The sequence below is a fragment of the Entelurus aequoreus genome, linkage group LG12 (genome assembly GCF_033978785.1).
Source record: "Entelurus aequoreus isolate RoL-2023_Sb linkage group LG12, RoL_Eaeq_v1.1, whole genome shotgun sequence".
In the NCBI taxonomy this organism is placed as follows: Eukaryota; Metazoa; Chordata; class Actinopteri; order Syngnathiformes; family Syngnathidae; genus Entelurus; species Entelurus aequoreus.
In genome coordinates, this window is record NC_084742.1 from 52,737,290 (window position 1) to 52,753,986 (window position 16,697).

The 16,697-nt window shown below is 40.5% G+C and overlaps 1 protein-coding gene across 5 annotated transcripts in view; it reads right to left on the bottom strand.

Moving 5' to 3' along the window:
• Positions 1-16,697, bottom strand: part of nfyba (nuclear transcription factor Y, beta a) — a 35,582-nt gene that overhangs the window by 1,887 nt on the left and 16,998 nt on the right. For 4 of the 5 annotated variants that reach the window (XM_062066244.1, XM_062066245.1, XM_062066246.1 and 1 more), the window contains exons 3-6: positions 9,617-9,747; positions 9,356-9,553; positions 3,580-3,649; positions 3,373-3,452 (exon numbers count right to left, since the gene is read on the bottom strand). In XM_062066244.1, the coding sequence (XP_061922228.1) occupies positions 3,373-3,452; positions 3,580-3,649; positions 9,356-9,553; positions 9,617-9,747 (479 nt within the window). The remainder of the gene's footprint in view (positions 1-3,372; positions 3,453-3,579; positions 3,650-9,355; positions 9,554-9,616; positions 9,748-16,697) is intronic. The other variant, XM_062066247.1, reaches the window with a different exon arrangement.

The following is a 16,697-nucleotide window of genomic DNA, read 5'->3' on the forward strand; positions in this document are numbered from 1 at the left end:
ATTAACATATTTCATAACTTGACATATATACACCATTAACATATTTCATAACTTGACATATATACGCCATTAACATATTTCATAACTTGACATATATACACCATTAACATATTTCATAACTTGACATATATACGTCATTAACATATTTTAAAACTTGACATATATACACCATTAACATATTTCATAACTTGACATATATACGTCATTAACATATTTCATAACTTGACATATATACGTCATTAACATATTTCATAACTTGACATATATACGCCATTAACATATTTCATAACTTGACATATACATCATTAATATATTTCATAACTTGACATATATACGTCATTAACATATTTCATAACTTGACATATATACACCATTAACATATTTCATAACTTGACATATACATCATTAATATATTTCATAACTTGACATATATACGTCATTAACATATTTCATAACTTGACATATATACACCATTAACATATTTCATAACTTGACATATATACATCATTAATATATTTCATAACTTGACATATATACGTCATTAACATATTTCATAACTTGACATATATCCACCATTAACATATTTCATAACTTGACATATATACACCATTAACATATTTCATGACTTGACATATATACGTCATTAACATATTTCATAACTTGACATATATACACCATTAACATATTTCATAACTTGACATATATACTCCATTAACATATTTCATAACTTGACATATATACACCATTAACATATTTCATAACTTGACATATATACGTCATTAACATATTTCATAACTTGACATATATACACCATTAACATATTTCATAACTTGACATATATACATCATTAATATATTTCATAACTTGACATATATACGTCGTTAACATATTTCATAACTTGACATATATACACCATTAACATATTTCATAACTTGACATATATACATCATTAATATATTTCATAACTTGACATATATACGTCATTAACATATTTCATAACTTGACATATATACACCATTAACATATTTCATAACTTGACATATATACGTCATTAACATATTTCATAACTTGACATATATACACCATTAACATATTTCATAACCTGACATATATACGCCATTAACATATTTCATAACTTGACATACATACGCCATTAACATATTTCATAACTTGACATATATACGCCATTAACATATTTCATAACTTGACATATATACGCCATTAACATATTTCATAACTTGACATATATACGCCATTAACATATTTCATAACTTGACATATATACGTCATTAACATATTTCATAACTTGACATATATACACCATTAACATATTTCATAACTTGACATATATACATCATTAATATATTTCATAACTTGACATATATACGTCGTTAACATATTTCATAACTTGACATATATACATCATTAATATATTTCATAACTTGACATATATACGCCATTAACATATTTCATAACTTGACATATATACATCATTAATATATTTCATAACTTGACATATATACGTCGTTAACATATTTCATAACTTGACATATATACACCATTAACATATTTCATAACTTGACATATATACATCATTAATATATTTCATAACTTGACATATATACGTCATTAACATATTTCATAACTTGACATATATACACCATTAACATATTTCATAACTTGACATATATACGTCATTAACATATTTCATAACTTGACATATATACACCATTAACATATTTCATAACCTGACATATATACACCATTAACATATTTCATAACTTGACATACATACGCCATTAACATATTTCATAACTTGACATATATACGCCATTAACATATTTCATAACTTGACATATATACGCCATTAACATATTTCATAACTTGACATATATACGCCATTAACATATTTCATAACTTGACATATATACGTCATTAACATATTTCATAACTTGACATATATACACCATTAACATATTTCATAACTTGACATATATACGTCATTAACATATTTCATAACTTGACATATATACGTCATTAACATATTTCATAACTTGACATATATACACCATTAACATATTTCATAACTTGACATACATACGTCATTAACATATTTCATAACTTGAGATATATACGTCATTAATATATTTCATAACTTGACATATATACACCATTAACATATTTCCTAACTTGACATATATACACCATTAACATATTTCATATCTTTACATACATGTTCCTATTAAGATAGTTAATAATTTTACAAACAAGCTGCCATTAACACAGTGTTTCCCATAAACTGCCAAGATACCTGTAGTGGTGGGGGCGTGGCTATGGGCGTGGTCACCATGACATCATCAAGTAATTTGCATAATTTACTACAATGATATGATTTTCTCTAAAAAGGCTCAAAACATGTATACATACTAATTAATAATTACAGTTTTGTTTTAAACGTCCATCCATCCATCCATCCATTTTACAATATAATTACAACACTTTATGTACATATTTATATACAGATTTGAACAATAAGTTATTCACTGAAATATATTTATTAATTGTGGTTCTTACAAAAAATATATCTTATAAAATATAAAAGCTAAAATGTCTCTTAAAGCTCTGCCCCTTTAAATAGTGCATACTAAATAATTTAACTTTAGCCTACTACTACAACCATATTATTTACCAGCAACATAAAGTGAAACAGAGGCAGAGGTGTCCTGCCACAGTCAGTAACAAATAAACAGAAAACAGTAGTGGTCAAATACAAATAAGGCAACAAGAGAAGTATCCTACACTTCTCTTTTGTAAAGTAAATCTGAACAGCCTATATGGGCATCTACATCAACTATATGATTTGCCTGAGAAGCTGGACAGGACAAAAAAAAACCTTTTATTTTTTTATTTTATTTGTGGCAGACGTATTTCTTTCGTGGCGGGCCGCCACAAATAAATGAATGTGTGGGAAACACTGTAACATACTTAATAATCCCATGGAGGCAAAGAACTGCTATTGAGCATTGACACTTGTGGCTGTAGGAAACCTCCTAGTGTAGTTGAGTGTTGTACCTGTGTTGTGTGCGCTTTAAAGTGTATTAATGTGAGTGTATTAAGCAGTTTACAAACACATTGTTTGTGCTTACAATACACTTGTCATTGAGACACTTCCTCACACACCCCAGATCATGAATAAACCATGCACTTGTTATGTACCTGTTCGTAAGAGGTGGTGTACATGCACTTGTTATGTACCTGTTCGTATGAGGTGGTGTACATGCACTTGTTATGTACCTGTTCGTATGAGGTGGTGTACATGCACTTGTTATGTACCTGTTCGTATGAGGTGGTGTACATGCACTTGTTATGTACCTGTTGGTATGAGGTGGTGTACACCATGACGTTCTGCTGCTGGCCATCGGCAGTAATAATTCCTGCAGGAAGAGGGTTAGCTGCAGAGGGGAGGACAGTTTTTAGACCTTGTGTGCTTCCAAGGCATATAGTGCAAGACCGAGGCATATGGTGCAAGACCGAGGCACACGGTGCAAGACCGAGGCACACGGTGCAAGACCAACTCACTGAAGCTGTCGTCTGTGAGCTCCTCTCCAAGGCCGTCCGTCACCGGCATCCCTTTTTCCCCTTTCATTGCCTAGTAGGGGAAATAATACAGCATTGTTGTTGCAGCATATTATGCTACTGGGCAGGGAGAATACAAAAAACTTACATTTCTGCCTTCTAAAAAGATGACCTGGAATGAACGGCTGTAGACGACCACCATGCATCCCGTAGGACAGTGTTTCTTAACATTGCTGGGCCGCCAATAAATACTGGGTGTGTTTCTCACTTGTAATCCCCTTTTCCACCACTTGTGGCAGCCATGACAATATCAAACAAACAGAAGAAGTCTGGAACTAACGTCCATCTAGGGCTGGGCGATATATCGAATATACTCGATATATCGCGGGTTTGTCTCTATGCAATGTAGAAAATAGTGAGTATTCCAGTATACGTACCATTTCTACTAGATAGTAGGAGTGTAACGGTACGTGTATTTGTATTGAACCGTTTCGGTACGGGGGTTTCGGTTCGGTTCGGAGGTGTACACATGCTAGCAGCGACCGGGCTAGGACAACATGTAAAAGCCAGAGCTGGAAGACCCTCCTGCCTAGTTAAGATCTCCCGTTTGGGAACACTTTGGCTGCGCGATACAACAATGGAGGACGGAGGTTTGCAGACCTTGCACCTTTCCTGCTTCCGGTTCCCAGACCGTAGTCGAGGAGCGCAGGGGAGACACTCCTCCAGGGCCGATGTATTCTCGGGGGCAACACCCTTCACTCTACCCGGCAGTGGGCCTCCACAGCTCGGGACTCCAGGGTAAACGAGGAGTCCGGCGGTTAGTTGCAAATCGTGGCTTTATTGAGGTCTTGCACACAGCCAATCCAACAAAACACTAGCCAATCCCCGCACTCACGCTACCGCTCCCTCACCTCGCTCGCCCACACACTCACCTCACATGCTGTCACATGTCACATATACGCTACTCTCATAACACATGCTAACCCATTTGAAGCGTCACCACCGCATTCAAGCAGCCTCTCCTCGGCGAGTCAGGCAGGGCTAAAGCAATAACAAATGTTTTTATAGCAGCAGCTTTAAGACCATATTGCATTAAAAACTAGATTTTGACCCACTTCTATGGTGGAAGAACAATGAACCCATATATCCTCTTACTGCCAAGTTAGCCAGGCTGGGGGGGAAAAGAAAAGTTAATCTGAGGCTGAGTTGACTTGAAACTGTTTAATGTTGCACTTTTTATATGTAGGAGAAAAGTTTTGTCATTTTATTTAATCTGAGCAACAACTTGAGGCAGTTTAATGTTGATTAACGTGGACCCCGACTTAAAAGCCTACTGAAATGAAATGTTCTTATTTAAACGGGGATAGCAGGTCCATTCTATGTGTCATACTTGATCATTTCGGGATATTGCCATATTTTTGCTGAAAAGATTTAGGGACGGCGTGGCAAAGTTGGTAGAGTGGCTGTGCCAGCAATCGGAGTGTTGCTGGTTACTGGGGTTCAATCCCCACCATCTACCTTCCTAGTCACGTCCGTTGTGTCCTTGGGCAAGACACTTCACCCTTTGCCTCTGATGGCTGCTGGTTAGCGCCTTGCATGGCAGCTCCCTCCATCAGTGTGTGAATGTGTGTGTGAATGGGTAAATGTGGAAATACTGTCAAAGCGCTTTGAGTACCTTGAAGGTAGAAAAGCGCTATACAAGTATAACCCATTTATCATTTATTTAGAGAACATCGACGATAAAGTTCGCAACTTTTGGTCGCTGATAAAAAAGCCTTGCCTGTACCGGAAGTAGCGTGACGTCACAGGTTGTGGAGCTCCTCACATCTGCACATTGTTTACAAGCATGGCCACAAGCAGCGAGAGCGATTCGGACAGAGAAAGCGACGATTGCCCCATTAATTTGAGCGAAGATGAAAGATTCGTGGATGAGGAAAGTGAGAGTGAAGGATTAGAGGGCAGTGGAAGCGATTCAGATAGGGAAGATGCTGTGAGAGGCGGGTGGGACCTGATATTCAGCTGGGAATGACTAAAACAGTAAATAAACACAAGACATATATATACTCTATTAGCCACAACACAACCAGGCTTATATTTAATATGCCACAAATTAATCCACATAACAAACACCTCCCCCCTCCCGTCCATATAACCCACCAATACAACTCAAACACCCGCACAAACTCAATCCCACAGCCCAAAGTACCGTTTACATCCGTAAAGTTCATATAGCACATATATTTCCCCAAAGTTACGTACGTGACGCACATAGCGGCACGCACGTACGGGCAAGCGATCAAATGTTTGGAAGCCAAAGCTGCGTACTCACGGTAGCGCGTCTGCTATCCAACTCAAAGTCCTCCTGGTTGTGTTGCTGTAGCCAGCCGCTAATACACCGATCCCACCTACAGCTTTCTTCTTTGCTGTCTTCATTGTTCATTAAACAAATTGCAAAAGATTCACCAACACAGATGTCCAGAATACTGTGGAATTTTGCGATGAAAACAGACGACTTAATAGCTGGCCACAATGGTGTCCCAATATGTCCGCTACAATCCGTGACGTCACGCGCAAACGTCATCATACCGAGACGTTTTCAGCAGAATATTTTGCGGGAAATTTAAAATTGCACTTTACTAATCTAACCCGGCCGTACTGGCATGTGTTGCAATGTTAAGATTTCATCGTTGATATATAAACTATCAGACTGCGTGGTCGGTAATAGTGCGTTTCAGTAGGCCTTTAAACAAGTTGAAAAATGTATTGGGGTGTTACCATTTAGTGGTCAATTGTACGGAATATGTACTGTACTGTGCAATCTACTAATAAAAGTCTCAATCAATCAATCAAAAAAAGCACTTTATATGTAGAAAGGTTTTGTTAAGAAACCATTCTGAGCCTTATCTTATTTAGTTTTTATTCTATATATGTTGACCACATTAACCCTGGCAATGGACCCTGTGTGTATATGTATGTTATGCCATTGTTTACAAATTTGGTAAATAAATAACCAAAAAATGTATATTTTGTTGTTTTCTTACTGTACCGAAAATGAACCGAACCGTGACCTCTAAACCGAGGTACGTACCGAACCAAAATTTTTGTGTACCGTTACACCCCCACTAGATAGAAGTGTTTTTATTCATGTTTTCGGTGTGGTTACAGCCTGAGGCGAATGTAAACAGTTTTGCTCAGTTAAAGGCCTACTGAAACCCACTAATACCGACCACGCAGTCTGATAGTTTATATATCAATGATGAAATTTTAACATTGCAACACATGCCAATACGGCCGGGTTAGATTAGTAAAGTGCAATTTTAAATTTCCAGTGAAATATCCTGCTGAAAACGTCTCGGTATGATGACGTTTGCGCGTGACGTCACGGATTGTAGCGGACATTTTGGGACAGCATTGTGGCCAGCTATTAAGTCGTCTGTTTTCATCGCAAAATTCCACAGTGTTCTGGACATCTGTGTTGGTGAATCTTTTGCAATTTGTTTAATGAACAATGGAGATAGCAAAGAAGAAAGCTGTAGGTGGGAAGCGGTGTATTAGTGGACGGCTGCAGCAACACAAACACGTAGCGGCTACGTCGTAGCCGGTGTTTCATTGTTTACATTCCCGAACGATGACAGTCAAGCTTTACCATTGGCCTGTGGAGAACTGGGACTCTTACCAGGAGGACTTTGAGTTGGATACGCATGCTTGTGGAGATGGGACAACAGAGACTCTTACCAGGAGGACTTTGAGTTGGATACGCGGTACCGTGAGTACGCAGCTGCGGCTTCCAAACATTTGATCGCTTGCCCGTACTTTGGGGAAATATATGTGCTGTATGAACTTTGGGGAGGTGAACGGTACATTGGGCTGCGGGATTGAGTGTGTTGTGGGGGTGTTTGATTTGTATTGGCGGGTTATATGGACGGGAGGGGGAGGTGTTTGTTATATGGAATTAATTTGTGGCATATTAAATATAAGCCTGGTTGTATTGTGGCTAATAGAGTATATATATGTTGTGGGGAGGCGGGGCCGGCGGACCGACGGCGCCCGCTCAAAGATGGCGGCGGGGAGGCGTGGACGCCGAGACTGGGCGCGCCGAGAGCGACGCCGCAATTGTGACCAGGTGCGGGGATCGCACACCTGGTCACGATCAGCTAATCTCCTCGCGGCGGTTAAAAGGCGCGGCCGGTAGCGACGAGGGAGAGAAGGAGACAGAGAAAAGGCAGCTGCTAAAAGACCACGCCAAAGGGGACGTGCTGCTGAAAAGCAGACGCAGGAAAGCGGACGCAGACGGGAGGAAACCATCCTCGGCTACCACGGACACGACGGAGCCGTGCTGCTGAAAAGTAGACGGCAACCGAAGGTGACGTGCTGCTGGAAAGCAGACGGCGGACGGAGGGAAACCAACCGGGCGCTCACGTATGAAGCAGCTGCTGGAAAGCAGCCAAAGACTCGGGTGTTGGCGACGTGCTGCTGAAAAGCAGACGCAGACGGGAGGAAACCATCCTCGGCTACCACGGGCACGACGGAGCCGTGCTGCTGGAAAGTAGACGGCAACCGAAGGTGACGTGCTGCTGAAAAGCAGACGGCGGGAAACCAACCGGGTGCTCACGTAAGAGGCAGCTGCTGGAAAGCAGCCAAAGACTCTGTTGGTGTAAAAATAAAGCAGTCTAACCCGTCTCACGCAAATGTCTTCCCTGAAATGGTCCTGAGAACCCGCACGGCAGTGGGGACTGCCACATATGTCTTGTGTTTATTTACTGTTTTAGTCATTCCCAGCTGAATATCAGGTCCCACCCGCCTCTCACAGCATCTTCCCTATCTGAATCGCTTCCACTGCCCTCTAGACCTTCACTCTCACTTTCCTCATCCCCGAATCTTTCATCCTCGCTCAAATTAATGGGGAAATCGTGGCTTTCTCGGTCCGAATCGCTTTCGCTGCTTGTGGCCATGATTGTAAACAATGTGCAGATGTGAGGAGCTCCACAACCTGTGACGTCACGCTACTTCCGGTACAGGCAAGGTTTTTTTATCAGCGACCAAAAGTTGCGAACTTTATCGTCGATGCTCTCTACTAAATCCTTTCAGCAAAAATATGGCAATATCGCGAAATGATCAAGTATGACACACAGAATGGATCTGCTATCCCCGTTTAAATAAGAAAATCTCATTTCAGTAGGCCTTTAAGTGATTGATGGAATTCCTGTCCTCCTTAAAGCGGCGACAGACGTTACAATAACTGAACATGGTTGACGAACATTTTGGCGCTTGTCGCCACCTGTCACTCACTGTTGCATTGCAGAATCACACAGTCCAGATGGGATTAGATTCTGTGCGCGGCATAGATTTGCTGAGTGCGTGAGCAATGCGCAATTGCGCAGGCACGCACCTTAGAGCGAACATTGTTTACGAGTAACTTCCTTTGCAGTATGTTTGATTAGTATTAATTTTGTAATCAGCCTGACCTAAGCCTTGATAATAATCTCTGTGATTAACGCAAGCTTTCACATCATTTGACATGGTTTATCATGTTAAACTGTAAGTCGCTTCAATATAACTATTGAGTAAGATAACTAATTGAGTGTTACTTGTGGACCAGTTGGCCCCCAGGTGACATCTTGCCAAGTGCCAAGACATAATGACGTCACAAAAAGCACAATTACTGTCATGCTGCTCCACCTAGTGGCAGCCTTGGTGAATTACACTGCCATGTATTACAAACAAGGCCCCAGTTTCTTTCTAGAAGGGAGAACGTGCGTTACGGCTTTTGCCGGCTCACCTCTCGGAACTTCTGCAGGTAGAGCTTGAGCGGTTCCACGTACATGTCGAAGCCCAGCGTGGACATGGCAAACAGGATGTCCTCACCGTTGATGGTCTTGCGCTTCTCCTGGTGGCAGCGCTCACTGGCCTCGCTGGTGATGAAGCTGATGAACTCGCTCACGCATTCCTGCACGCACTCCTTGGCATCTTTGGCGATCTGCGGGCAAACAGGCCTATGATTGCTGAGCCTGTGGAAGACTTGTCTACGGGACTGACAAACCTTTCCGGTTTGTGGGACAGCGTTCTTCATGATGCGAGCCACATTAGCGATGGGGAGATAGATGTCCTGCTCCCTGTAGTTGTCCTTTGAGCCCCCTTCCTCATGATCATTCATCCCTTCGTCAGCATCGTCTGGAAAAACCGTCATATAGTGTGAATATACATGTATTCATTTTTGTGCTTCTACAAACCCCGTTTCCATATGAGTTGGGAAATTGTGTTAGATGTAAATATAAACGAAATACAATGATTTGCAAATCCTTTTCAACCCATATTCAGTTGAATGCACTACAAAGACAAGATATTTGATGTTCAAACTCATAAACTTTATTTTTCTTTGCAAATAATAATTAACTTAGAATTTCATGACTGCAACACGTGCCAAAGTAGTTGGGAAAGGGCATGTTCACCACTGTGTTACATGGCCTTTCCTTTTAACAACACTCAGTAAACGTTTGGGAACTGAGGAGACACATTTTTTAAGCTTCTCAGGTGGAATTCTTTCCCATTCTTGCTTGATGTACAGCTTAATTTGTTCAACAGTCCGGGGGTCTCCATTGTGGTATTTTAGGCTTCATAATGCGCTACACATTTTCAATGAGAGACAGGTCTGGACTACAGGCAGGCCAGTCTAGTACCCGCACTCTTTTACTATGAAGCCACGTTGATGTAACACGTGGCTTGGCATTGTCTTGCTGAAATAAGCAGGGGCGTCCATGGTAACGTTGCTTGGATGGCAACATATGTTTCTCCAAAACCTGTATGTATCTTTCAGCATTAATGGCGCCTTCACAGATGTGTAAGTTACCCATGTCTTGGGCACTAATACACCCCCATACCATCACAGATGCTGGCTTTTCAACTTTGCGCCTACAACAATCCGGATGGTTCTTTTCCTCTTTGGTCCGGAGGACACGACGTCCACAGTTTCCAAAAACAATTTGAAATATAGACTCGTCAGACCACAGAACACTTTTCCACTTTGTATCAGTCCATCTTAGATGAGCTCAGGCCCAGCGAAGCCGACTGCGTTTCTGGGTGTTGTTGATAAACGGTTTTCACCTTGCATAGGAGAGTTTTAACTTGCACTTACAGATGTAGCGACCAACTGTAGTTACTGACAGTAGGTTTCTGAAGTGTTCCTGAGCCCATGTGGTGATATCCTTTACACACTGATGTCGCTTGTTGACGCAGTACAGCCTGAGGGCTCGAAGGTCACGGGCTTAGCTGCTTACGTGCAGTGATTTCTCCAGATTCTCTGAACCCTTTGATGATATTACGGACTGTAGATGGTGAAATCCCTAAATTCCTTGCAATAGCTGGTTGAGAAAGATTTTTCTTAAACTGTTCAACAATTGGCTCACGCAATTGTTGACAAAGTGGTGACCCTCGCCCCATCCTTGTTTGTGAATGACTGAGCATTTCATGGAATCTACTTTTATACCCAATCATGGCACCCACCTGTTCCCAATTTGCCTGTTCACCTGTGGGATGTTCCAAATAAGTGTTTGATGAGCATTCCTCAACTTTATCAGTATTTATTGCCACCTTTCCCAACTTCTTTGTCACGTGTTGCTGGCATCAAATTCTAAAGTTAATGATTATTTGCAAAAAAAAAATGTTTATCAGTTTGAACATCAAATATGTTGTCTTTGTAGCATATTAAGATAAATAAATAAATGGGTTATACTTGTATAGCGCTTTTCTACCTTCAAGGTACTCAAAGCGCTTTGACAGTATTTCCACATTCACCCATTCACACACACATTCACACACTGATGGCGGGAGCTGCCATGCATATATTCAACTGAATATGGGTTGAAAATGATTTGCAAATAATAATCAAATCATTGTATTCCGTTTATATTTACATCTAACACAATTTCCCAACTCATATGGAAACGGGGTTTGTACTAAATATATATTATATGAAATGCTTTAGTAAAAAAAAAAAAAAAAAAAAAAAAAGGGTTGCAGAGAGCAGGCCCGGCCTAACATTTTGACAACAACGGACTGTTTTAAGGTTTAGCAGAGTCACGAATGCCATCAATTAATCAATCAATAAAAGTTGACTTCTTATAGCCTTAAATCACAAATGTCTTAAAGGGCTGCACAAGCCACAACGACATCCTAGACTCAGATCCCACATCAGGGCAAGAAAAAACTCAACCCATTGGGCGTAACGAGAAACCTTGGAGCGGACCGCAATAGGTGACTAGTGCAATAGATGCCGAGTCAGGGTTTCTCGCAGAGCCACCGCCTAAACTAAGGTCTTAACAAGATCTCCAGCCACACGTGCGCATTTCAAAAACTATCTCTGTCCCCAAGCAAACGCATACACTGAGTGTCATACGCATGCCAAATACTGGGGGTGCTGTAGCCTAGGACTTAAGACCATTTTAGCCAATCAGAAACATCCAAAACGTCATTTCCGGAGGCGACATATAGCAAAAATAGCGGGTCACAGCAAGAAAGAATTATATATGTGGACTGACAGAGAAGTAGAGTTACCTTTAAGCGTCATTTTGGAGTTTAAAGTTAACAAAACTCAACAAAGTGTTGACTGGGAAACTTGCCAGTCCAAGTATGGTGACATTCTCACCCTATTTTGGAACGGTACGGACTTGGAGGGACATCTGAGGAATTTCCTCACCGGAAAGAGGACATCACAAAAACAACTATCAACACTAAACTGAAAGTGATTTGTGGAAAGTACAGACAAGCAGTCGACGCAGGTGGAAGAAAGAAGTGGTTACGGTAGAGTTGTTTTGCTGTACTTCCAACTAGGGCTGGGCGATACATCGATATACTCGATATATTGCGGGTTTGTCTCTGTGCGATATAGAAAATGACTATATCGTGATATTAGCTGCGGGGGCATTAAACTGCAGGCGGTTCTCACTCTTTCCTGTCTCTCCTTCTCACAGAGACTTTAAAACAAGCGCACCTTCTTACACACGTCACATACTGTCACGTGAGCAACGTCACACACGACATGGAGGTAGCGACATGGTAACGTTAGCTGTGATGCTAACAGCTAACGGTGTGGTGTGAGTGGTAATACGAGAGAAATAGAAGGTGCGAATCTGGTAACAAATGGAGGAATAATTAATTCCCAAGAAAAACAGCACAGGGTCCATTGTCTGACGGTGGTTTGGCTTCAAGCGGGAATATGTCTTTACATCATGTCAACATCTCCGTTCGGTGCCACACCAACTAAATGCCGAAGCAACTATTTCCACATCAACACCGTAGGACAGGCCTGGGCAATTATTTTGACTCGGGGGCCACATTTAGAGAAAAAAATGTGTCTGGGGGCCGGTATATCTATTTTTAGGAACACTAATACAAAACCACAATAATGTCTGATTGAATGCTAAAAACGTTATGACAGACCGCCTTAAAAAACGAAATGGAATTTTAAATTTTTCTATGAAGGGTAAAACACTGTATATTGACAAAATATGAACGTCACACCCCATTTCGATCGACACATTTTACAATCAAGTGAAACGCAACAAAAATGCAACAAACAGTGAAATATGAACACAAAGGGTACAAAATAAACCCACCTACAATCTGATTCATCTGATATATCACTAAGCTTTAGAACTTTGTTGTGAAAATCTCCTTCCGCGTCTGTGGAAACGCTCCCCGCCCAACACTGCTTGGTGCCTCGTCTGAGCTGCTGTGACGTAGATGACCATAGTAACTAATTAGATGACCATAGTAACTAATTAGATTACCATAGGAACTAGTATATCATCCAAAAGCGCAGATTCCACCCATTGAAATACTTTGTATAGTTCAAGACTTAGAAAACATGACTGCACATCATAATGGCAGTTACACATTCCATCTTAAACATCAAAAAAAATTATTTGAGAATGTCCGGCGGGCCAGATTGAAAAGCTTAACGGGCCGCATGTGGCCCCCGGGCCTTAATTTGCACAGGTCTGCCATAGGACATATACTATTTGATATACAGCTAATTTTTATGTGACACGTATTGAAATATCTTGTTTGTCATCATGCACAAAAGTGCACTTATAGCTTGTTTTAAAATGTCTCTGACAATCTTGCACTTTCTGTTTTGAAAATGACATGAATGTTTGTGCCACTGCTTAATAACAGTTTAATAAATACAGTTTTGCTAAATTGACTTAGTTGTGATTTCCCTCTCTGCATGAAAGTTTAAAATGAGCATATATTAATGCAGTATGAATAAGAATGTTTTAATGTAGACACATAGAATCATCATACTGCTGTGATTATATGTATCAAGTGTTCATTCAAGGCTAAGGCAAAAATATCGAGATATATATCGTGTATCGCGATATGGCCTAAAAATATCGAGATATTAAAAAATATCGCCTAGCCCTACTTCCAACTATGCCAGCAGATCTGGGGCGGTTCTCCATCAACTACATCCATTCAATTTGGAATAGAAACATTAGATATTGACACAAGCTCTCACAGGAGTTGGGATTCTCCATTCACCCTTGACAGCCTAGTCACAGACAAAGATATGCCGAATGATGTACAAGAGCAGCAAGATTCCAATGGGAGCAATCCACAATCTTCTGTGGTGAAAGATACTTCAGTTATGTGGACGCTAACTTCATTGCTAGGAAGTAATATTGTTAAAAGGCAGATCGATGGGGCATCAAAACATTTTTTATATGAACTGCACTGCAATTACAAATGCTCTTAGATGACCACTTTCAGCAATGTGGAATCATATGTTGCCCATTTGTTTGAATATGATCATTGTTTGACAACAGTGTGACGAAAATACTTGCTTTGGAATCAGAAGTCAAGATGGCAAGCATATATTAAAGTTCAGCTGTTTTAGATGTATTTAAAGGCCTACTGAAATGAATTTCTTTTATTTAAACGGGGATAGCAGATCTATTCTATGTGTCATACATGATCATTTCGCGATATTGCCATATTTTTGCTGAAAGGATTTAGTATAGAACGACGACGATAAAGATCGCAACTTTTGGTATCTGATAAAAAAAAGGCTTGCCCCTACCGGAAGTGGCGTGACGTAGTCAATTGAACATATACGCAAAGTTCCCTATTGTTTACACTGATGGCCGCATGAAGTGAGAGAGATTCGGACCGAGAAAGCGACAATTTCCCCATTAATTTGAGCGAGAATGAAAGATTTGTGGATGAGTAAAGTGCAAGTGAAGGACTAGTGGGGAGTTGAAGCTATTCAGATAGGGAAGATGCTGTGAGAGCCGGGGGTGACCTGATATTCAGCTGCGAATGACTACAACAGTAAATAAACACAAGACATATATATATACTCTATTAGCCACAACACAACCAGGCTTATATTTAATATGCCACAAATTAATCCTGCATAAAAACACCTACGTGTTTGTTATGCTAGCTCCTAGCTCCTCTGCTAGCTCCTAGCTCCATAGAACACGCCAATACAATTCAAACACCTGATCAACACACACAATCACTCAGCCCAAAAGACCGTTCACCTAACCCAAGGTTCATAAAGCTTATATATTTAAAAAAAAGTTACGTACGCGCACGTACAGTCAAGCGAGCAAATGTTTGGAAGCCAAAGCTGCATACTCACGGTACCTGGTATTCAGCTGGGAATGACTAAAACAGTAAATAAACACAAGACATATATATACTCTATTAGCCACAACACAACCAGGCTTATATTTAATATGCCACAAATTAATCCTGCATAAAAACACCTACGTGTTTGTTATGCTAGCTCCTAGCTCAGGGGTGGGCAATTAATTTTTACCGGGGGCCGCATGAGCAACCCGAGCACTGCTGGAGGGCCACACTGACAATATTTCAATTAAATTTTGCTCAAATTATTTTTGATATACCGTAAGATAGATAATAATAATAATAATATTTTCATTTAACCTAACTTATCTTTATACAAAAGCAGATGGCTTTTGATGGTTTTATTTTGAACACTTTCTTACACAACACTTCCTGATGTATATTACAATACAAAAATTTCAATTTCTGTCACTTTATCCTGCATCCTCTTTGTTGTAAAACCTTTATTTAACCAGATAAGAAAACGTTGTGAACGTAGCACGCCTGTCAGGTGATTGGCGAAGAAGGAGGAAGCGTTGCTGTTGCGGAAATGAGGAGTGAGGATTGGTTTTCCTTTTGGAAAGAACGAGATAAGTTGAGCTGTGTTAGTATAGCATGCTCAATAAAAGTTTAAAAAGTGCATCAGACTTGGTGTGCACTTCTTCTGGACGCTACAATTGATGTCAGAAGTGGGATGAAATGCCTCCCAGTTCGCCTTGCCATCAAACCTGGGAGTCTTCATTGAGGGCGGAATTCCCCCCGTAGCAAGCAGCGTGGCTGCACCTGTAAACGCTCTCTCTCTCTCTCTCTTTGCGGCGAGCTCCTCACGTGGCACGTACCTCCCGATGACGTAGCACACAAACAGTGCAGTATGCGCAAAGTTTTACTTCTGCCACCAATTGTAGCGTCCAGAAGAAGTGCACATCAAGTCTGACGCTCTTTTTAAACTTTTATTGAGCAAGCTATACTAACACAGCTCAACATATCTCGTTCCTTCCACACGCACGTCTCCTCACTCCTCATTTACGCAACTCAAGAAGACAACATCTACTTCAGCAGGTCGTTACACTATATTCTTTAAACACAGCAACGTGTGTACCACACATAAGCACACAGCTTTACCTTTACTTGTCTTGTTGAAAACACGCCATTCGTCATCAACTTTTCTCTTTTTAGCGTCTCCGGGATAACCGGGGGGACCGGGCATCACTTGTCGCTGTGCGCCTTCCCTCACAGGACATACCCACTTATAACACTTTTCAAAATAAAAGCAGCACAGTTGTATTGCACGCACGACAAAGATGTTTTTTTTAATTTATTTTGTAATTTGAGATTGCCGCTGCGCGCACGAGCATACGTCCACACGGAAGTAATACAAATAACGCTTTTCAAAACAAAAGCAGCACCGTTGTATTGCACACTCGAAATAGATGCTTTTTAAAATTTATTTTGTAATTTATAATTGGCCTCACGCGGGCCGGACAGGGACG